Source organism: Taurulus bubalis (genome assembly GCF_910589615.1).
Source record: "Taurulus bubalis genome assembly, chromosome: 10".
Lineage (NCBI taxonomy): Eukaryota > Metazoa > Chordata > Actinopteri > Perciformes > Cottidae > Taurulus > Taurulus bubalis.
The window spans coordinates 11,316,236-11,340,083 of record NC_136598.1 but is presented as its reverse complement, the minus strand read 5'-3'; the positions used below and the strand labels follow the sequence as shown (position 1 = coordinate 11,340,083).

Below are 23,848 nucleotides of genomic sequence, written 5' to 3'. Positions count from 1 at the left end.
GCAAAGGAAGGTAGCATGCGATGACTGACGAACAAAGCGTGGAGTTGATCAGAATGAGGGTCGGTTGGCGGAAGCCAAAGGGATGCATGCAAATAGCCCAGTTAGAGATAGTTGTAACTATGACAACATAGTCACTGGAATAATCTGTCTCATTAAAAGCTGAATTTAAGAGAGCTATGTGAAAGCGCTGTATGCACTAATTAATAACTCAATCATCAGCTCCATTGCCTCTGTCTGAGGTCGAGGTTATGAAATGAAACTGTCTAGAGGAAAAACGGAGGAAATACAATTATATATCTTGACAGAATTGATCCGACTTTAACAATGCTGCTCTCAGTTCACATGTTGAGCAAGTTGGAAAGTTAAAAAAAATCTTTGAGGCACAAACAGAATAATAAAAGTGGCAGCGAAGCTCTTACCACATTGTTGCTGATTTTGGGTTTGCTGTTGATGATTCTCTCCTCAGCACCGATCAGGCCGTCTAATCCAGACATGGCGGAGCCTGCAGGAGTTGAAGGAGCGCAGTCAATAACAGCAGAGCAGCACGAAACAAACAAACAAACAGGGATGGTGGTATTGATGGTGGACAGCTGCACATAGATATCCAGCTCGTCTCCTCACAAATGTCGCGTCAGGCTCCTGAGTGCACTGTGGACAACAAAGCCCTTTCTTCCATTCTGCACAGTGTGAGCACTGTGACGCCAACATGACACTGACGAACATTTTCTACAAAAGCCCTCTCAAATTGGTGATTCGCATAAAGCTGCTCTATAAACAGCCATTGACTAATTAAATGAAACACTCCTAAACAATTAAGGGTCACTCAGGTATTTTGTATTCCTCACTTATTTCCAATTTCATGGTCAAAACTCTGCATCGCCGTAGTTTCTCATTTACAAATGCTTCATAGTTAACAAAGAACTTTGGGTTTCAGTGAGTGGCTAAACCAAATATGCATGTTCGACTGATGGTTCTGGAATAAGCATAGGATCTATTAATATACACACACACACACACCAGATATTCCATGAATAAATCATGAACTGAGAGAAGAGAGAGCAAACAGGGTAGTGAGGGCAGGGTCCTGCTGAGCAATGGACAGCAGCAATGAGTCTGGCGTCGCCTTATTGTCTGCTGCTGTTGCTGCTCAGCCAATGCCAGACGCTCAAGATTAGTACAATTGCCTTTGGAGTAAACGAGAAACAAAGAGGTGTATTTGCGGTCCTCACTCAAGCAGGAGTGACGTCTGAAACTCTGGCAGGTTATCAGATGGGACTGCAGGCTGCACATAGTGTCGTAGCGAGCCACAATAACACACAGTACAATGGGAGTGACCTCTACGGGAGCAATGTGACCTCTCGTCTGCACGGATTTGAAAAAGTGCTGAAACAATCCGTCCATTAATCGACAATTAAGCATTTATAGGCACGTGTCAAATATTCACTGGGTCCGAATGCTGAAACCTTTGCTGCTTTTCACTCTTGTTTTCTATCACTGTAATGTTGGACTAGTATAAATGCAAAAAGAGCAGTAAAGAGACAAAGTTCTATGGAAAAAGAAAAAATAGCAGGAGGAGATTGTGCATCAATTTAGAGTCAACAGCCAGTGGAAGGTGTCTCTGTGTTCACTGAGTAAGATCACAGAGTTAAGCCTAGATCAGACCAAACACGTGAGGTAACCACATCCCTGTCTCAGATTTTAGAGGACAAATTGGGCCAATTAAGATTGGGCCGTGGGTCAGCAGCGGAAACACTGAGCCTCAGACAGGGCCACTAAATCACACAGCTCCTGTCAGAAAGAGGGCGACTGATGAGGGGAATGAATGTGCGGGAGGAGGAATAATTAAGCGAGGTGGTTTGACAAATACACTGCGGACAGGGTGACAGCGAGCACACGACTGAAGAGTCTCTCAGAGAGGGGCAGCTGGCTGGGACCGTTCTCTACCACTACTTTGCTATTCAGCATGATGTGATAATCCTAGTATGATGAAAAGCAAATGAGCAACTGAAACTCAACCACGCAGCCCATTTGAGTCATCAAAGAAAAACAGAAGTAGAAAATAAACCACTAGATGGCTTTTGATAAAATAGAAATGGTGGGAGAGAGAGGATCCCAAATTCCACCAAGGGAAAGAAGAGCGGTGGAACAAAAAAGAAGATGGGAGAAGGAAGGAGTGGGGGGGCTGCAGAAAAACAAGACGCAACAGAGGCACCAACCTTTCTTGAAGGCACGTGGGGAGTCTGATAGGTCGCCTTGGCGTTAGAAATGAGCAACAGAAAAAAAGAAAAGAAATGGGGAAGGAGAGAAGAGAGTTAACTTAGGTGAGAAGAGAAAAGGCAGGATTATCAAGCTGTGTTAATTGAATAATAAAAGAGTCCAGCAGGAAAGAGTCTGAAAAATAAATTCCAGACGGAACCAAAAAAAGGGAGCAATATCCAAATTGGCTGGCTCGGTCTAAGCCCTCTGGGGTGTTGGCATGTATATCAAATGTTCCTTATTTAGTTCCTCATTTACTTGTAATTTGCCTTCCATCTCGCTGGAAGCGTTCGATCCATCACTTTTTCTCTCTTGTTGAGTATTCAATCTTTTGTTTGGCAGAGATGTGACTAAGACGAGAGCCATAACTGCTCGTTTATTACCCAAAAGCTTTTGGCTCCAGCTCAGCACCAAAGCCTGAGGCTTTGCACATTGATCTGCACTACACTAGTGCTCCGTTGAAGGCCACAGGGAACTGCACAGATAAGGCCAAACCCATGGCTTCACATTGTAAACTATTCTCGCTAACTGTGCAATAGTTCTGGCGCGCTTCATCACCAATCTCCTCCAGAGAGACTTATGTGCTTGGCCCTATTGTCCTCCACACAGCCACAGTGTTGTTCATGATGCTGCTAGTGACTGTGTGTGAGGCTGGAGCTGCTCACCCTCCGGCTCTAAACGGGACCCCAAGGATGTGACCTGGAAGGGCCGGTAGGGTTTGCCCTCGGAAACGGTGACTTCCACGCTTTCCTCTGATGACACGGTGACATCCGGCTGTGATTCAGAGATGGACGACAGGAACTGGTCCATGTCAGCTTTCTGCTCCTGGAGTAGCTCGTCTGCAGAACAGGGCAAATGACAGAGTATGAGATGGCCTGTCAGCGTGGGACATGGCAGCAATGTGCAAAATGATTAGTTTCACCAATTATTGTGAACAGAGCTGCTGCTGCAAGAGACGTCTGTTCCCATTTCTGCTAACTACCAATTACTATGTTTCTGAGAGCTATTTTCCGTGTAAATCTGCACATCTCCCACCAGGATGTTGCATGGTGGAAGCTGTGACCCAGTTCTGTCACTGCACCCGCTCCACTTTAATCTGCGCCGCAACACCATGATGCCATGGTTCTTTTAATGAACCAAAATACCAAATTACTAAAACACGTCTTAAATTGTAACACTGGAGATAAATACATTCCAAACAGTTTCCAGCTTTAGATCTAATTGCAAAAACGAGAGCTGGTGGGTTAGCAGAGACCCTAAAAACTTAGCGGAGCAGTATTATATTTCCTCGCACAAATTCACACTGAGAAAAAGACAATGCTGTTCGCTGTGTCTATGATAATTGGTGTCCAGGCAGCGCTAAAGCCTGTCTACGAGTCTCCAGCTATATTTGTGTTTCTTTTTGCACACGGAGAAGACAGGGTCAGAGGAAATGTGATGTATTGGCTTTATCTGTCTGGCACATGTTCGAATTCCATCACTGTTTTCATTTCACTTCATTTTTATTACAGCATGCTGTCCCTCCTCCGAGCTGCCTTGGGGCTTCTGACTGAATACGACTCACCAATTTCATCCTGAATCTCCTCGGCCACATATGGTACTTTGTAGAGCAGAGATAGACTCTGGTTCATCCTCTCCTCGATCACACGCAGATGGGTCATCACCTGGTGTTGGAAAAACAGACAAAGAGGGTGTCATGTAACCAGAATCCTTCTGTCTTTTTATGATAACAACAATAATTCATGGATAATTGAAAACAAAAGACAAAATGATCAACATTTGATGTACAACGTTATCATTTACACCCAAGACTGTAGCAAATTATTGTCATGTTAGATCAAACTTAATTCTATTTATTAATGGATGAATTGTTTGGTCTGGAGAATGCCATAAAACAGGGAAAGGCCCACAGCCCAGGGCTTTTTCTTTCCAGGTCCACTTTTGTCTGAACTATAGTGAATATTATGTTTATAATGATAGATCATAGAGAAAAGCAGAAAATCCATCTATTGGAGAAGCCAGAATTGTTTTGTAAAATTATGAATCATTCATTAAAATGGTTGACGAATAATGTTATGGCATATGAGAAAACCATTAACTGAATACTAATACTTACAACACTAATCAAAGGACAACTACTTTCAGAGTGATTTGTCAACTATTACAATATAACATTCATCACAACAGAAAGTATTCAAAAGCTAAGACTAATAAATCAGAAAATAAACACCTATCCCAGAAAATCCCACTGAAATTCTCTTGAGTTTATTGGTTTACTGGTGAGGATACACGGTTTGTCACCTAATAGATTCTTGGCTTTCTTGTCTTGGCTGAGAAGCAGGAAAAACATGATGGTGCAATGAGATAATGCATGTGAGAAAATTGAAATTCATCTTCAGAAACGGGCGGAAGAGAAAATACAAACGAAACAAAAATATAAATAACAACACCACAACACAGCAGATAATGAAGTTGTTATGCATGTCAATTCTTCATTTAGTAAACAACGTCAGCCATTGCCCTGATGTCACACAAAACAAATATAATTGTTATTAATCGGTGCAACCAAGAAAAATCAATTGCATATAGGTAATGAATGACTATATAGCACAAATGTGAGGACAGACAGCGAGCTGTTCTCTGACCAGAATATAAATGTTCCTCAGCGAGAGAGTGGCACATGTTCACAAATGTAACCAGAACCGTCAGAACTGTGCTTTCCGCTTGAGAGCATATTTTTTGAAGATGAACTCAGACTCGCTCGCAGCCAGCCAGCTTGCAGACATAAAACAAGTTGCTGCATGTGATATTCAAATCAGGCTTGAGTCTCTGAACTGACTTGACAGGATCTACTGCCTGTCAGTCCCAATGAACACCAGGACACTCTGAGTAAAACAGCAAACTCTTTTCATCGAGCAGATACAAAACTTGATGTATTCCAAAAATTCTCCAGTCTCCTAAATATGGTTTCTACTCGCAATATGATGTTAAGAGAGGAAGAACATTTCCACATTTATGCTGCCAAAGTGGTTGGCAGAATAGGAACAACTACCAGCCACTGAAAAAGCTGACCAGCTCTTGGCAGGTAGCTGGTGTTTATTTCCCACTATGATGATTGACTGTTTTAATCTTCAGACACATTGCTGCAGTGCTCCATAGCCGACAACAGATGGCAACAATGCACCTTTCCCCCCTGCACGACTCATCCCTTGTGGCACCTTCACCTTGATGTTTAACAAACAATCCTCATTATGAAGATTACATGTCCCAGTGTTGGAGTAGAGATATCAATGCATCAACAAACCCCTCCTAAGCTAAGCATGCTTTTATGAAAGCAAAGAATCCTCTTGAGCCCAGAAAGCCATATAACACAGTTACATAACGCCCAGCGTTATTTACAAAGGAGTCTTTGTGTAATGCACTTCTAAGTCAAATGTCAAATCCACAAACAGTTGCAAACCTGAAAATGCAGATTTGAACATGCTGAAGGATTGGCTGGGGGAAGAAATACACAGGAGCTTTACAAGTAAACACTGTGAGAGCCCGGCAATAGAGATTGGCTTCCCATAACTGAGCACAGAGGCTCCCAGAGCCTACGATTCATCCAAATAGTAACCCTCTGGTCCCTTCCCCTCCTCACAATGCTGTTTCATCCATCTGCTGTGTTATCTCTAATGGTGGAGGATGACTAAAAATGGTGTCGAAGGGCTCTGACACAAACGGGCGAGTACATCTAACAGAGGGGCTTCCAGCCAAATCCCTGCACAGCGGCTCAGAGTCCAGCATTATACAAGACCTGCGCAATGTTAATCTTCAGCTGAGGCTTAAGTGAATGAAACACTCGCCCTCCCCTGGGCTCCTGGGCTTCAACTCAGAGAAACACACACTCTTTCTACCTCCTACACACTTAGAAACAGGGCAGAGGCGCAGGTTGAAACATCATTATCTCTCCCCTGTCTGAGCAGGAATAGGAGGAGTGGAGGAGGTTGAGCGACTCTGCATGAGCCTCTCATACAGTTTGTGGAAACTAGCGTAGGAATGATGCAAAACATAAAATTCTTGCAAGGTACCAATTAACCAAATTGAACTATAAAGACCGAGGACTTCACACAGATAAAAAAATAATTGTATACATCTGAGATAATAAATTGGCAGGTTACAGCTTATCAAATGTGTGGATTTTATGCTTTTCTCTCTTTGTACATGGAATATTTTGGATTTTTGATGGATGGATTGGACAAAACAAGCAACATCGAGACGTCCCCTCGGGCCCTGGCCATTTTCACCAAAGTAAAATTTGGATAAAACACTGACCTGCGACTTCATCTGAGCAGCCTTCTCAGGATCCACAGCCAGGACGTGCTGGTAGTGGCGGATGGTGTGTTGGCGGTCCTTGTTCTCTGCGCGGACGTACCTTCTGAGGGCTTGCAGGATGCGGTGGGGCTGAGCGGGACATGGAGTGTGAAGAAGAGGGGTGGTTTAAAAAACATTTCTGTATAATACTGACTCTCAGAGACATCAGTATGAGGTCTTGTGTCGATATACAGTGATGACGATAGTTTCTTCTCGTATCAATCAATTGTTCTCTTCCAATTTCATAGCTCTCAAAGTGATGTTTATTGTTCTCACTCTCTTGACATGTTTTGATTCAGATTTCAGGTTTATTTGATTTTAGCTAATAAACCGTGAAAGGATAAAACGATATGACCCGAAAAACCACTTAGTAGTGAGCACATTATGCGCTACTTGAGATGAAAAATAACTATAATCATTTTCTTTCCCCCACATAGTCAAATGGGATGGAAAAGAAATCAGTTATATGACATGACATACAATCTTCACACCACAGACGATGCAATTACCACTTTTTGAGGTGTAACAGAAGCAGGATTATAATTTACTACAGGTCAGGTTAAAACATTTGAAATATCAATATTTTAGTCCTCTTTGGGTGACAAGCCCAACACTGGTAGTTAGAGAAGCCACAAGGCTCAAAAGACTATTAGGTTAGAGGACTATAAAAAAAAAAAAAAAAGAGATTATAGCTGTGGGTTCAAATGTGATTGACTTTGTGCTCCTGGAGGATTTTGGGATGTGCATTTTTCTGGATACAGCAGTACCTTCTCATGATGAATTGCCAGTGGACAGAAGGTCTTTTGACAAGGTATGAGATTAGCCACAGGCCATAAGTAGTGTACGGTTTAAGTGTTGTCTGATAAAAAGGTGTGTGTGTGTGGGAGAATGTGTTTGCACATAAACTGAGGGGAGGGAAAAGCAAGAGACAGGTGGAGAGGTGAGGAGAGGATAAAAGATGAACCCAGAGGCCAGTGTGTGGTGTTTACCCTGGGGGGGTCGGCCTGCAGGGCAGCCAGGTAATTCTCCAGGGCCAGACGACGCCGGTCATTCAGCATGGCCTCCACCCGGGCGAGGTGAGTCTCCACCAGCTGCTGCTTCTCGCTGGCAGCCTCCTCCTCCAGGGACTCCACCATGGCTTGGAAGTGCTAAAAAAAAAGAAAAAGAGAAAGAGGAAGGAATAAATACGTCTCCCGGTTTCACTCATGTCGCCTCTCAGACTTGTCAAGAGAGTTGGAGACTCATTTAGAAGTCTCCTCATTCAGACTGTGCTCTAATTTAGCCTTTGAGTGATAAAGATAGAGCAGCCGGGGAAAAGGGATATTTAATGGCGCAGGGAGTGAGGGACCTAAGCCGTCATATCTCACCCAAACAAAGGGACAAAGGAGGGACTCCCGGGGGGAAGGATCAGTGTCTTACCTGGATCAATGTCTGCCTCTCAGCCTTGGGCAGGTTCTTGGCCTGGCGATCAGCTTCTTCCCACTCTTTTCTTACCTGGAGTGAGACGAAATGAAGCCAGATATAAGGTGTTCCTAATGCAGCTGCTCACTCAAAGTGCATCCAACAGTGTTTTTTGTAAATGTAGATGGACGGAAAAGAAAGCCTTCCATTGCACAAAGGAATATTTAGCGAGCAAACCGACTAGCTCAATTATTTAGCCCTGAATTCTCTCAGGGAGAAGCTCCTCTCAGCGGCACTCCAAAACGCTTATTTTAAGCTTTTAACGAATTTGTTTTTCAGTCCTGAAAAGCGGAAGCGACTCTCAATCATTATTGAACACAATGTTGCAATTGGACTCTAAATACTTTAGGAAGCCGCTTTATCAGTTCAGTGCTAACACTACCTCAACTTCTATTTCTACTGTGAAGTTTGAAGAATAGCTCTGCTAAAGCAACACACCTGTTAATTCGACCTGTTCCTGAATGGTTGTTCATATTATGTTCATATTGTGTAACACAAATTGCAAAAACATATTGCCTCTTTAATTAGGGGAACGGTGTCCTCAACTCGACCCGATAACTCACCCTCTCCATGCGGTTGCGGTGCCTGATCTCAAGCTGCTCCTTGGCCCTCTGGAAGCGACTGTGCTCCTTGTCGTCGGCTGGTGTCTCAAAGTAGATGTCCACATCATCGGTGGGCTGAGGAGTCGGTGGCATGGCTGCAAATTCAGAAACAGATGGTGAGTGGTCAGAGCTGCAAACTGACAGTCATGCAGACAGATGGACAAACACAGATACAGACAGAGAGGCAGACACAAGTAGGGAGAAAGACAAAGACAGAACGACAACTGGGAAGCGAGAGAGAGAGAGAGAGAGAGAGAGTTAAAAGTAAAAGGCAGATTGAAGTTGGACAAACATCCTCACAGAAGCACTGCTCTCATTGGCGTTCGTCCACCCTCAGTAACTCTGATAAATGTAAAAGAATCTGACAGACTTTCCTTTTGAATTCTTTTCATCTTCCCATTGGCTTTCTGCTGACAAGTTGTGCCTCCAACACTAATGGAAATATCTCTGTGTTTGATGGCTGGGTCATCTGGGGCGAAGCCAGAGGGCTCTGTTCTGGGTTCCTCGCTATACAGTCACGCAGGACTCACTCCCTGCGCCGCTGCAACTCACAAAAACGATCACGCTCCAGGCTCGCAAACAGGAAGAGACCTCATCGTTTCACCTCACCATCAAAAACAGGAGGCACAGGTTAACGGATAAACGCATCGCTCGTGCTCTGACCTTTACTTTGCAGCTTCTACGATTTTTTTTATTTTCTGACGTGCAAAAGACCAAGTGGTTTTGTCCATGAACTGTGCTTGAACTGATGATACGCGAGTCATCGTAAGGTGCACAAAAAAAAGGTGATTTCTGACACATGTTGGGGGGTTTTAGCAAAACTAGTGGCAGTGCTCTGTGAGCGGGCAGACAGACAGGTGGTTTACAGGCAGACAGAAACAAGAAATGAATGGCAGGAGAGAACAGTGACAGGTAAACAGAATAAAACAAAACTCTTGCATGCATATGACTAAAGAATAAAATAAGAAGGAAGAAGAATGTCATATTTTTGTTATTTGGTGTTTTTGGAGTTTTTACTTAAATTTGAATTTTACTTTTGTATCCCAATTGATAACTTTCTTGAAAGGTAGTAGTTGTGACGGTTGGGCGTCAAGATACAAAAAACATACTTTGTTCGATGTATTACTTTGAGTAACTTGGGACACATAAAGGCAGCTGTACAAGACATTGGCCAGACATTGACACAATCGTCTAAAATGTATAGAATCATGAATAAATATTGCATGGTAAGTTAAGAAGAATATGAATCTGAGCAATAATTCAATGGAATAGCACATTGATATGAACACACTTCTTTTAAAATAGATATCTCTGAAATAGGCTTCATTTATTTCTGCCAGATATAGTTAGCATTGAACAACAGTTCCAGTTTAGTCGAGAATTAACTCAAACTAATGAGCCAGTGTGTGGCATAAATGAAAACGAGTATGAGTATCTGGATGCTAAGTGACATTTTATTCATATATTATAGTTATTTATCAAGTGAAAACACCAAATATGCTTCTGGATTTAAATGGGAATTTAAAACTTTGTTATACATTTTTAAATAAATATGTGAGTTTAGAACTGTTGCCCTGAAAAAGCAAGAAACATGCAAGCAACATTCAACATTTTCTATAAGAAAAGAAACACATTGTAATGATACTGAATGATCATTGGTGGAAGCACTTAATGTATCAGTGGAATAATATAGGAAATTAAAATGATCTTGAGTGAATTCAGTGGTTGTTGTGGAGGTGACATGGTAACACCAGCGGTCGTGATTTGATGAGTAAAAGCTGAAGGCTGCAGAACAGGTGTTCTGCTTATAAATCAGTGACAGATTATACCTAAATTATTCTGAAGTGAAGAGTCTGCAGCAAAGACACAAACAGAGAGAGAGAGAGAGACGGGTGCTGTCAAACCAGCCTCTGTCTGGTGAGACTTACTCAGGCGCTTGCACACGGACATGCAGTACTCCTCTGAGTCGAAATTGTTGCGGTTGCCGGCACAGCCCCCGTAAATGAAGCGAACACACTTCCTCTGGCTCATGTCGAAGTGCCAGCGGGGCATGGAGGCACGGCAGGGGCCAGTCTCAGCCTCCAGGGTGCACACCGCTGCCAGGGGACAGCTTGTTAGATCGTCCGGCCACTAGGGGCAGCACTTCATTCCAGTCTCACTTACTAACACACTCAGAAAAATACCAATAAAAACTCCTTACCTCGGCTACATCTACAAATATGATTTAACAAAGTAAATAAGTACTGGAGCAACTTCTTTTCGCACATGTACAGAAACTGGCTACAAATAAGGCTTTGTATTTGTCTTTGTATTCTGATAAAGCAGCACAGTGCATCCCAGTGTCCACTGTGAGCTGAAGAAAGGGGTATTGCTGATGCATACACTTAACTAATTACAATCTGGCTGAGATTTAGAGATAACTGCCTATAGATTAAAAGTTAAAAAGGTTTGATTATATTTAAGTGGCAGGCAAAGAGCCCATATGAGAGAGAGAGAGAGAGAGAGAGAGAGAGAGAGAGAGAGAGAGAGAGAGAGAGAGCGAGAGAGAGAGAGAGGGCAGTACATGATAATTGAAAACAACTCATTACAAACCTTTCACTTCCTGCAGAGTCTTGTCCTCATCTTGGCTCTCTGACATTTTGTTGCTCTCTTTCTTCTCATACTCGTCCTCCTTCTCTGCCTCCTCGTCCTCATAGACATAGTGGTACTCCTCCTCATCTTCCTCGTCTTCGTCCACTGGCTCTTCCTTATGTGTCGGCTCCACATCCGCTGGTGTCTCACTGAGGAAGGGAGAGAGGGAGGCGGAGGTGATTGAGTGAAGGGATGGAGGCCAGGACGAGGAGTGATTTATCAAACAAGTCAGAGCAGCTGCCATAGGTCAATGTCAGACACTTTAATTCATCCAGATGGCCAGTAATACCTGCCCTTCGCAAGAGACAGGATATCACGCTCGCAATATTTCAAGGACATGCCTTTGATCAGGAACAGAACCACAGACTGCTCACCTGTCCTCGACGGCATCCTCGTCGCCCAGGTCGGTCTCGTCAATTACGTCAATCTCCTCATCCTCTATCTCCTCCTCTTCGTCCTCGTCCTCCTGGGAAGACAAGGAAGGTGGGGCGGAATCCACGGCGCGAGAGGAGGGGCAGCACACGTACTCGGTGCCGTGGAACTTGTCAATGCCGCAGGGCAGCAGCATGCCGTAGCTGTGCAGCACCGTGGAGCTCTTGGCACAGGCCTGACAGGGTGGAAGGAGAGAGCTAGAGATGATATCCACTGAACATGGGTACAGGCGCTCCAGACTGATGACGCTGCTGTGGCTTCTAGGCCTCTCACTACGTATCAACTGTAGCTTTGACATTTGTTTAACCTTTATTCATCAAGGGAAAGGACAACGTCGACAGATGGAAGAGAGTGGGAGTCACGGTGGGAGGAAAGTGTGGAAGTTTAATTCCAGTCAAGTGATATTAATGACTTCCTACATTAATGTTTCTTAGCTTTTGTTTTGTATAGATTAGAGACCATAAATACCCAGAATTTAAAACGTGGTGATTTTCACAAATTATTCAAGTCTTCACTAATAATACTGAAAAGTGGCATCTTATTCTGCAAGAAGACAGTATTCTCTGCAGTTTGTAGTAAATTACATTGTCTTTTCCCAAGCACAAAACATGGTTCACGTAAAGAATGAAGAAGTCAAATGTTTGTGAAGTATGAACACATCACAACCCTCAAGTCAAAGAAAAAGTCAGAAAAACATCCTGGTTGGTAATCCAATGTTTACTTGTTCATAACTTTTCATTATTTTATTACGTATGTTAAATGTCAAAGACAACATTTGTTATCTTTTAGGTGTACCCATCTTGGCAGGTGTATACTAGCTAGTCTCTTGCATCTATCCACCAGAATACAAACATACAAATGATTGAGGAGCTTGTTCTCTTGTCAAATACTGACTAAAACCATTAATGGGCCACACTTCCAAAATGTCATGCATTCCTTTAACTGAAGTGCTATTTTTCAACAATGCTGTGCTTTACATAGCAGCTGATGGCTGCTGAGAAACTGCCTGTTTAAGAACTCAGAGTCAGTCGGTGAGGTAGATGAGATTGTTTTGGAGTCATTTTTCGAACCCAGATTTTCCCATCGGTAACATTTGTTATTGCTTGGCTGTAACAAATGTGTTATTGAATGTAGGTCGTTTGGGATGTCACACTATCTAAGGCTGCAGATGATATTTGGATTTGTAAGAGTAGTCTTGAAGTACGAGGCAGGGAGAGACAAGAGCAGACTGTCGTCGTCAGAGTGGCCCCCAGGGGCCAGCTATGAAGCTACCCATGGGGGATTAGCTGTATTACAGGCAAAACAATAATCTGATTAGGACCTGATTTGTGAGGGCTCCCAGCCAGCCTGAACCATCTCACAGAGGCAGGTGGAAAGATATTAAGGAGGGAATAAGAACGATTGAAAAGGAATAAAAGTGTGGCCAACATGACAGCGAGAAGGGACAAAACATCTTTTGAGTTTAATTTCTAAAGGTCAAATTGATGCTGAACACTTCCTCTTCCCACACAAAGTTTGTTTTCCATTGCACTGCTATCTCGGACATTCAGCCTCCCACTGTTTCCTATGAAGTAATTCCTTCCTTACCTCTTTGGCCACACCGTGCCACTGCTGATGGCTGACGCACATGTCCATACGCTCCTTGTGGAAGAACTTGCACTTCTCTGGAACCAGAAGCACGTCACTCACAAACTCGCCCACTGTAACAGCAAATCACACGGACCAATACGCCGGTTAGTCACACCAGCAATCTGTCCAAAAACTGAAAAGATTACCCGACCTGTCAGGGTCACTGCTTAACAACAGAGCCAGGGTTATAAACAATAAAGCGTCTTGAGGGACTAAAAAAAGGAATAGTAGATGAGAGGAGTGGGAAAAAAGGGCATGATTCAATAATTCATAGATGCCTGGTCCTTTACATTTCATTACGGCACTATAACAGAAAGGGCATTTGACACTTGAACATCTGCCAGTGCACCTGAAGCCAAGAGGGATTCAACCCAGCTCTGGAGCCAAATCTATAACTCTGCAATCAAAATGGCAGAGGAGAAAATCAGGTTTCACACCGACTCTTTTAAGGTACTCTCCCTGCAGGTCAATGATATCATTTCCTTGATGAATTCAATTCGGTGATGTTTTATTCATAGAACGAGCTGACGGAAAGCAGATCTTGGGAAAAATAAATGATATGAAAGGTTGTGAAATCCTATGAATAGTTGCTGGTTGAAAACCCTTCGTGTGTGTAAGCATATGGTGCAGAGGTCATAAGAAAGATTAAAAAGGACAGCGACTGCTTATTGGCTGGCAGTGTGACGAGACGCTCAGTGAGACACACAGAAACAGATGGAAATTCAGGCGGAGAGAGAGGAAGGGATGAATAGAAAGTTTGGGGCAAAGTCCAGAGCCGAGTGGCTGAGGAATGGGCGGACTGAAAACACACAAATGAGGGTCTAAAGGTTTCACGGCGAGGGCTGGGAGCCGTCCTATAACTGCTCATTTAGTGGTTTGCTGGGACCTCGGCCCGAGGCAGAGCTGCTGGATCGCTTCATACGAGCCAGACGAGGCAGGCCGGCAGAGGGTGAAAAAGCAGTGTTTTGGAAAATGAAAGGGTAGGATAGGAAGAGGAGAGAGCTGGAAATAGCTAAAGGCTCAGCAGCTGCTTCTCATCTCCGCCCAGGAGATACAGTAACCCCCTCATCCCCCAGACCCTCGTTCTCCTGCCCACCACTGGTGGGAAGTGACTTCACACATTTACTCAAGTACTGTACTTGAATACAGCTACACATGTTGTCATTGCAAATGCTAGACCTTGTTTGGTTCCAGCTTGTCAAATAATACAATTTACACTTTTTCTGTTTATATTGTTGTTGTTTTTAATTAAAAAAAACAACACATTTGAAAAGGTCACCATGGGATCAAGATTGTAATGGACGTTGTTCTGACCCATTCTCAGTCACTACACTTTAGCGGGTAATATTGTATTTCTATTCCATTTATTTGGCAGCTATATTTTCTTTGCAAATTAAGAATTTGAAATGTTTAAGATATGATATTATATAATATGATGCATTGTTATAGCTTGCCTAAACTACCCAATAGTATATTAAGCTAAATGTACCGTCATCTTGGCTTGCTGTGGCATTTAAAGAGCATAATATAATAAAATATTACTATTATTAATAAAGAGTACATAAAATAACACTTTGAAAGTGTCCATTCTGCATGTGTGCTTTTAGTGTTAATAAGAATCATTCTTTACATTTATATAAGTCACATTTTGATTGCATAGCTTACTGTGTAAAAGAGTAATTTTACGTGGTTTTATTGTTACTTTTGCTGAAGTAAACGGATCTGAAAATGTCTTCTGGTGCCCACCTCCCTCCCTCCTCTCTTCACACCCAGAGAAAACACACACACACACACACACACACACACACACACACACACACACACACACACACACACACACACACACACACAGCGTCTCTTCATTTCATCTCTGTCTCACTCTCTCTCCTTCCCAGGTTGCTTGGGTTGTGAGGTAGTAGACTGGGTCTCAAGCAGACGCCATATGCAGTCACACTGCAGTGGGTGATGGATGGTGGTGTTTGGAGAGCAGCTGTGCCTCGCAAGCACTCCTGCTCGGTGTGCTTCTGTGCGTGTGTGATTGTGTGTATGAGAGCATATACTCCTCTTTTTCTGTGACCTCCTCTCCACCTACTCTATTCATCCGCCTTTCCTTTAACCTTCCGCCTATCAGACACCCTCACCAACACTCTCAAGTCCACACAATTGGCTGCCTTGCCGGCATCTCGGGAGTGTGAAGGTAAGAATACACCCGATGCACCAATGATACCTTCAGTACTGGGAGGCGGCGAATTAAATTAAGCACCAACCAAAATCTGCTCATCGGCAGCACGGCTATTGTGTTTCAAGGACTTTCCAAAGGAAGCCCGCTGTAATTCAATTTAGTGCAATCAGTGTGAGATCTGAACATGAAAGTGCACTTAATGATTTAATCTGTAATAGATTATATTACATCTGTATTGTGCGTTTCTCATACAATACTGAGTTTTTATTTATTAACACTAAAGATATCAAAAATCTTAAACTATTATTGAAATGTTAATGTAGATGTAATTGTTGTCTAGTGTCAGTCCTTGCCATACAGTTTGAGAATGACATGAGGTTCCAGCCTCGTGCTTTTTTTTTTTTCCCTTTTTTTTCCCTTTTGCTTACATTTGCAGCATGGATTGCACCTTTAAAGTAGAAGACATCTGATCCGCCACCATGAAAGGACTAAATAGGGGAGACGTTACTGAAACCAGGAAGAAGCTGGAGGTTGATGTTGCATCATGGAAATACCATTTGCATTGGGTTCCAGTTCATGTTAATCTCTTTTATTTTATTTGAGCAAACAATTTAAAAACATAGACAACACTGAGCCTTTACCAACACTGTAGCACTTCAAGTACCAAGTCTTACCTTTAACTAACCTTTCACATATGGTTAAATATGTGATACTGTCACACAATCTTACAATTGAGAAGGAATGTGATCACATTTTTGTCCACAAAACTTTATTTAAAATCCAGGCTCATTTCAAAACGAGTGTGTCAAGCCAGAGGTGTGGAGCTCTTAAAACAAGTCTGAGTGTGTATCCATTATCAACTTATTCACAATCCCAAGACCCAGCCCCTCTGATGATATCAGGAGTTGTCGTTGTGTGCACTGCACCTTCATTAACTCAACAGGCTTAGTCAACAGGAAAAGCAAAGTATGTGTCATGTTCCAAATTCAATTCTTATCAAAACACGGCCTGAAGAAACTTTGTTACTGAAAGAATCTACAGGGTAGAAAGTAGCTCAAAGGTTGAGATCAGAGCTAAGAATAAGCCTCCTGTGATATATTGCTGATAGCTACCAACAGCAATAGCTATACACAAAGGAAGATAATCTAAATGTAAAATATTTCTTTTGAAAGATCTATATAAATCTATATTTACCCAGAAAAGGTTTTTTGCACAAATGCATTTTTTCCACAAGAAGCAGCTGCAGTCTGTATTGTCCCAGCACATTTCCCCCACAGTTTAGAAGTCACACAACTGCCACTGACTGTTCTCACCATTCTAGACATAATAATAGAAAAAAAGTCTTCAAAATAATCCTCTGCTGTTTGACAAAGACATCATGCTGCAGGGATTAAAGTGCCATGGGACAAAAACCACATTCATTTCCAATGCCATTGTTTGGGGACAGGGAACAGGGAGGGATTGTGGCTCTGAGACTGAGCCTTTGCATGGAGAGATGGGATACAACATAACCCATCTCTCCCTTTTTACACTGAGCGCTTCCATTATTCATATAGACCTATTAACTTGACATGGGTGCTGGTCTGGCTCTTTTAATCACATCCTTCAAGCTACAGCCCACCTCCCTTTGGTCTATTTGATTTATTTTTGATTCTACTATAATTAATGTACACTGATGAATATAAGGCAGAACCTCTGATGTGCACTTTTCTGTAACACTATGTGAACATCACGAATAATTAATAATTCAGAAGGACACCTCATCGCGCTTAATATGATAGAGAGGCCTGACAAATACTGAGCTGCAGAGGCGAGGCATGGTGAGGTGGCGGAGGCCTGCCGTGGCTTGTAGCATATGATCAGAGCCCTCAAATTAAGCCCCTTACATGCTCCATTACATAATTAAGCAGAAACCCTCTCAATAGCCTTCTTCTCGCCAACACCTTATGTTTATTGCTCCTTCTCCATCTGTCTTCTCTGTTCTCTCTGTCCAGACACCTCATTTGCAAATCAGCAGAGCAGCCGAGAAGGCCTTTGTAATTTGATGCACATTTGAGTGCATAGACCGTTAGCAACGATGACAAACAATGTGCAAGAACAAGCAATTTAGCTATTCAATTAGGTAATTTGACTCTTTTAATTACATGGCACTGTTGCTGAATCAGGATCAGAGGTCTTGTTTTGTTGATAGATGCAAAAGTCGGCCACAGTGAAGTCAGAGGCTGTCAGGTGTGGCAGGTAGTCAGAGGGAAACAGCTTCAGGATGTAAGATGAGAAAAAACTGAGGGAACACTGGAGTCCGACTCTGCAACTTTTCTCATCTGTATTCCTGTCTCAGCCACAGAATAGCCACTCCAGTTGTGGTGTTTGCTGTCCCATGAATTTCCCAAAAGCCTCCTCTCTGCATTTGCCAAAAATGCTCTTGAATGGTCGCCCATTTCACAGTCCAGTGCGACTGCTAATGGCTTTTCCCCCAGAAAGCGGCACAACTCAATCAGCAAGAGGCTTTCGGACAGAGGAAGGGTGCCGTGAAGTATTTGCAGCAGAGAGGAAGATGTTTTTCCCTTCCTAACATAGCTGGACAAGTACAAAGAGGAGTCTTGTTTCAGAGCTGAATTTTTCTGTTATTGCAATCCTCCGAGGCAGCAGGAGTGTGCTGTGGTTTTATAAGTTAGGGAGCACAGAGACATGTGGCCTGCAAAGTCTGAGGCGGTATCTGGCATTTAATAAACCAGGATATAGCCATGTTGCTACTGGTGATTACATTGAGGCTGCAGGAGACAAAGGAGGGAGAGAGGTGTGTCTGATAGCACAGCGAAATGGAGAAATGGGGAGTAATAAAGCAAGCCTCCTCACAGACCTCCCTCTCGCTGACCCTGTGTGTCTGTGTGAGTTTATGGCCAATGTCTGAGGGGGGAAATAAGATTGTGCTTTATTGCTCAACAAGCCTCCCCAGCACTAATGCCCCTCCCTTTGGCATCCATTCACATTAGCTGCCACCCAGCCGGGATCTGCTCAATCTGCAGCTGAAGGCAAGGATTAGTCATCTGGATCAGACCCGATATTACTCTTTGCCTGTAGCTAAAATGTGTCATAATGCATTCTTTCTCTACATTGAATGAAGGACCACTATAGAAGAGGAGGATGGGACACACTTGATATGAAGGGTCATTTACAGCCGTCAAAGTGGTTTCCGCCGACACTTGAACTACTTATAAAAGTAAAAGCTTACCTAAGCATTTGTAAGGCACCACAATGTGGGCGTGTCCTTTGCACACCTTCTTCTCCTTCTTGCACCAGTTCTCAATTCGGATCGGCTGGTTGGCTTCCACCACGTTTGTGATTTGGAGCTCGGGATACATCTGTTGGAAGAAGAGGCAGAGAGTGGGTACTAAATAATGAGAGAGGTATTTTGTATGTGTGTGAGAGAGTGAGAGAGAGGTGATAAGTAGAGCTTCAATAGGATTCTTAAAACCACGCTTTATAGTCTCTATGCCATCTGCTCGACCATGAAAGAGCACACAATTTACACTTTCCCAAAATGCCATCAAAATGTCATCAATAAATGTAACTGAAGCTTGTGGGGAAGGCTTCTTGAAAATATACAACCCTGTTTTTTTCTTGGACAGCTGCATAATAAACTGAGATACTCGGTTTAGGAGATGCAGTAGGATCAGATCATTAAGAGCCAGAATATCCATGTCATGGAAAAACATGTCATGAAAGACAGCTAGCAGCTAGAGGAAATGACAGTTACAGGAACTGCTAATTGAAATGCCAACCACTATACTTTAAATCATGTATGTCTTTCAGGAACAGCTCAATAGTCTCTCACATGACAAATCACAGTGAAATTAAAACTGACTTTTTCCACCTTTGTGGCCAATTCCTCTCAATGTAATTTGCCCGGTCACACAGAATTACATGAAATGACCCGACTACGTGTCGGCACCACAAAAACAATGCTACTGTAAAGTCAGTCGAGATCCTTTTTCGGGGTGGACACACAAATTAAACGCTTACACATGTCTATGCAACAGCCAGAGCTGGTGAGGTAGTATTACACACTGAGAAAAACGAGTGGGGAGGTGAATGGGTCAAACAAACACAGGGCATTGAACCAGGAGACCGGTGTTCACATCCCAACGTGTTGTTGTGAAGTGATGCCTTCGTGACGTTTTTCCTAAACCTAGTGACGTGTTTTTTCCGTTTTGTTTGAAAGTGCTAGGCGACATAAAAAAATGGAAAATGCATTCCACGTACACAAATAAATATAATACTTTCTGTGACTATTTCAAGGTACTTCCGTGAGATTGGGTTGATATAATCTAGCGGCATTTATTTGATCTTATCCCAAAAACTGAAAACAGGGGAAAACAACTAAATGTTACTAAATGCAAAAAAATTGCCAGCACTTTTCAAAATAGAATAGGGACAGCTGTGGCTTAGAGGTAGAAGGTGTCATCCCCGATTCGGAAGGCTCCCCCAGTCAAAGTGTCAAAGTGTCCTTGGGTACAAGATACTGAACCCAAATTGGTGTAAGCGTGAGTGTGTGTGAATTTAATGGCAGCATCTGTCATGTATACATGTGTATGTGTGTGTGTGTGTGTGTGTGTGTGTGTGTGTGTGTGTGTGTGTGTGTGTGTGTGTGCAAAATGCAGTGTACAGCACTTTGAGCGATCTCTAGATCAGCTAGGTGCTTTATAAAACTCCAGTCCATTTTCCCTAGACAGCCAGTCGTAAGACTTAATACTCAACTAGATATCATAAAATTAGGACCTTTAAATAAAATTAATATTACATATTAAAATTTACATCTAAAGCAAAATATTTTTGTAAATCTCACATCACCAAAACATTGTCATGTCAAGCTCATGGACTACAATGAAATAATGATAATTGCACCTCCGTACGAGGACCCCACCTTCAATTCTCCCTAAAGCAATTTCCTTGGCTGTACCTATGATGACAACTCACTTTGTTTCTGCCCTTTTATAACTGGCTTTGGCGCTTGAATATCACCACTTTGCTGAGACGGATGGGATAGAGATTAGAGATGTGTCTGTGTCACAGTGACTCACCTCCTGGCAGTACTGCAGCACGCCATCTTTGGTTCCGACGCAGCTCTGGGTTCCAGATGGGTCGGGTACCCAGCGGCCGGTCTGAATGTTGATATGCATGTTGAGCTTTCCGCAGAACATTGCCACCTGTGGCTCCGCCACGGCAAACCCTGTGCCTGCATTGGCTGCTAGCGCCTGTAGACAGACAAAGGTAGAGATAGAGATAGAGAGAGAGAGAGAGAGAGAGAGAGAGAGAGAGAGAGAGAGAGAGAGAGAGAGAGAGAGAGAAAAATGGGGGTTAATGCAGTCGATAATTATAGAGACCATAAAAGCTGGGTAGTATTCTGGTTAACTTGACTTGTCTGCCCTTCTCACTTTTCTCATAAACTTCTTTAGGAGCCTGATCACTTAAGTTTCAGCTCATGTACTGCAACGGATAACTGTGCTCGATGGGATGGAGCAACATCAGAACTGCCTGTCAGCGCTTGGCTGCTACTGTGACTCAACGCTGCAGTACCGAGAGCAGAGGGGCTCAGACAGGAGACAAATTAATTGCACCTTGGGAATGTTTGGCTTGGTTGATGGTTAAAGGAGTATGGGTTTGATTAGATTTGTGCACAAGGCTTTTTGCTCTGGTGCCCATTGAGTGACTGAGAGGCTGCACACAGAGAAAGGGAGTAGAAAAAAAACTGCAGTCCGTCATGCCTCACAAACCAGGACATTCCTAGTTGAGGGCAGACCTTCGCTCATCCAGCTCTCCTGGGACCAAAGGCTTTCAACAAAGAATGGATCGTTTATTCTTCAAGGTAAACACTGATGGTTCTTCATCGACTATACTACTACTGTGCTTTACAGACACATGTGAACAGCAATGTATATACATATATAATGTAACATAATATGTCTTCTAAGATACTACAGGATTTGTTGAATACATTCTGTGATTTACTCCCACAATTTGCCATCATTGTTTACCTCCCAACCCGATGAACACAAGAGGAAATCTGCTATCTTTCCCCCGTTGTCCTTCCTGTCATCATTAACTAAGCCCTGTGGTTCCTTCAGCAAGCAGGAAGCAGGAACACCCTCCGATATACAATCACCCTGCTTGGAAAATGGACACCAACTGTCCAAAACTACTGCGTAATCAGCTTTGACACAATTGCCCCTCAAATGACACAGGGCTGTGCTTGCATCCGTCAACTCATCAGTTCCTCATTGAGACAATAAGTCACGGCCTGCTAACACTCGCCTGATGCTATGGTGTCACAGCGCAGGAAACTCTTATGAATCAGTGAGGCGATGTAGCTCTGCATGCCAAACTATCACAAAACACACACCAGGGAGCCTCCAGACAGGAAGTGGAACGGAACTGATCCCCTCTTGATGGTCATAATGTCATCAGGCTCGGTAAACAGGCTTCAGCCCCATAGAGAGATCAAGGGAGTGAGCGCGGAGTGTTGGTCTCAAATGTCTGACCGAGACGCAGGCAGAGGTGTCCTCTGCAGCACAGAGCCAAGGAGAAACCAGCTGAAGTGGAGTCTTGAGGAACAGTGTGTTAGACAAAGCTCTCCATCTAATTCTGCGCAGGCTACCGGGCTGATAATAGTCGCAGAACAGAGTAGAGCGAGGACAAAACAAGTGCTGTGTAATCAGCAGTTGGCTGTAGCGTGTGATGAGCCGCAGAGCCAGCCAGAGCTGAGTCTGCACGCATACACATAAACTGAATACAGCTCCAGCCACATGCATATATTCAGCCGCACAAGCTCTTTGGTGCCCGCGCAAACACATACGAGCCAGCCACACATGCACATGTTCATGCATGTAGGCAAGCGAACACACACACACACTGGACTTTCTTGATTTGGTCCTAGAGGCACAACAGCCTCAGATTCAACCTCATTCCCCTTCTTCCTCCATCTCCATGTCTTTGTGCTGCACTCCTCCCTCTCTGCACCACCACAGGCTTGTTTGCTCGCCTCCCTCTCATTCCTTTGTGAGATTGGCTCGGGGTGTGTGAGAAGCAGGGAGGTGGGGAGGCAATGAGGGACACAGAGAAGCACGTTAGGGAGGAAGACAAGGGAGGTAGTGACAGCCTGACCACAACTAGATTCTGCGGCCGGGAAAAACAAGTGTTGGAGGCTTTTCTACGGCCCTTTGACTGCACTAGAGAAATAAAGTCTCAGTGTGTCTCGAATTCATCAAGTGCAACAATCACAGTGGAGGCAGAGTGGAGGCGGTTTATACCACTGCCTTAAATCTGCAGTCACATGCCTGTTCAGTACTTAAGAAAAAAGCTACTCTGGGTCAGAAGCGTCATGGGGAATGGGGGGAGGGGTCAAGGGCAGAAGAAATCTGTCTGTGGTCCGTGTCTCATCACCACCAATACCTGAACCAGAGCGATGGCTGGCCTCAGGAAAACACAATGGATAATCAACTTTGTTCTTGAGACATGTTCAGAGTTTTGGCCTCATCTCAAAGCTTTTTCATGGGTCGTAACTCAGACTTGGACAGTCGTGACAGAGAAATTTATTTCAAGACCAGTGGAGCACACAACAAATGTCATCCCCACAATTTTTTTACATCATCCCAGACTGATTTGTTTTCCGTCAGCGGAGGCCGCTGAAATGGAATCAGAAGGAGAAGAAATAGAAGTTATTCTGATTCAGAGGGGAGCTTTGGATGAATACAGAGCACATGCCACAGAGTTTTGGTCTTGTTTTTATTTTTTTTGCTGTGATTTGATGCTACTGAACTCCTCCCTAAAGGTCACATGAAATAACTTTGACAGTAATTTGCTTCCACTGCTTGCCATGTTTCCACATGAAAGGTTCGGGAGAGACTTTAGAGACTAAAACAGCCCTTGAGGACCATTTGTCTTATATTAGGTAGGTTGATCTAGCTGCTGATGATATTGATGTCTGGTGCAAACCAACGCCTAGGTACACACCTTAAGACTCATGTAACTGTCAGCGCCAGTCAAGCTTGAGGCTTTTATGTGAGGAGAAGGGTTGGGTGGATTGCCCCAAGATCTGTAATCACATTAATCCAACTGGGATAAAAAAAGATGAGTCATCATCAACATTCCGAAAGGTTACGGGAAGAGAGAAGGGTGGCATGTGGATGTAAAAATACTTCCAGTAAAAAAAGTTCTTTTGAGATCTAGTCAACAAAACATGGGTAAGAACAATGTATTTTCATTGACTTACTTTTCTCTTGATTTAGAGCTCTTGTTTTGGTCT

At 43.3% G+C, this 23,848-nt stretch overlaps 1 protein-coding gene across 1 annotated transcript in view; it reads right to left on the bottom strand.

Moving 5' to 3' along the window:
* The window catches only part of aplp2 (amyloid beta (A4) precursor-like protein 2), a 51,214-nt gene that overhangs the window by 5,028 nt on the left and 22,338 nt on the right, over positions 1-23,848 (bottom strand). Inside the window, exons 2-14 of the mRNA XM_079224854.1 lie at positions 20,628-20,801; positions 18,779-18,908; positions 13,323-13,435; positions 11,678-11,910; positions 11,265-11,452; positions 10,601-10,768; positions 8,634-8,767; positions 8,029-8,103; positions 7,599-7,757; positions 6,571-6,699; positions 3,821-3,920; positions 2,922-3,095; positions 420-502 (exon numbers count right to left, since the gene is read on the bottom strand). Coding sequence (XP_079080980.1) covers positions 420-502; positions 2,922-3,095; positions 3,821-3,920; positions 6,571-6,699; positions 7,599-7,757; positions 8,029-8,103; positions 8,634-8,767; positions 10,601-10,768; positions 11,265-11,452; positions 11,678-11,910; positions 13,323-13,435; positions 18,779-18,908; positions 20,628-20,801 — 1,860 coding nt within the window. The remainder of the gene's footprint in view (positions 1-419; positions 503-2,921; positions 3,096-3,820; positions 3,921-6,570; positions 6,700-7,598; positions 7,758-8,028; positions 8,104-8,633; positions 8,768-10,600; positions 10,769-11,264; positions 11,453-11,677; positions 11,911-13,322; positions 13,436-18,778; positions 18,909-20,627; positions 20,802-23,848) is intronic.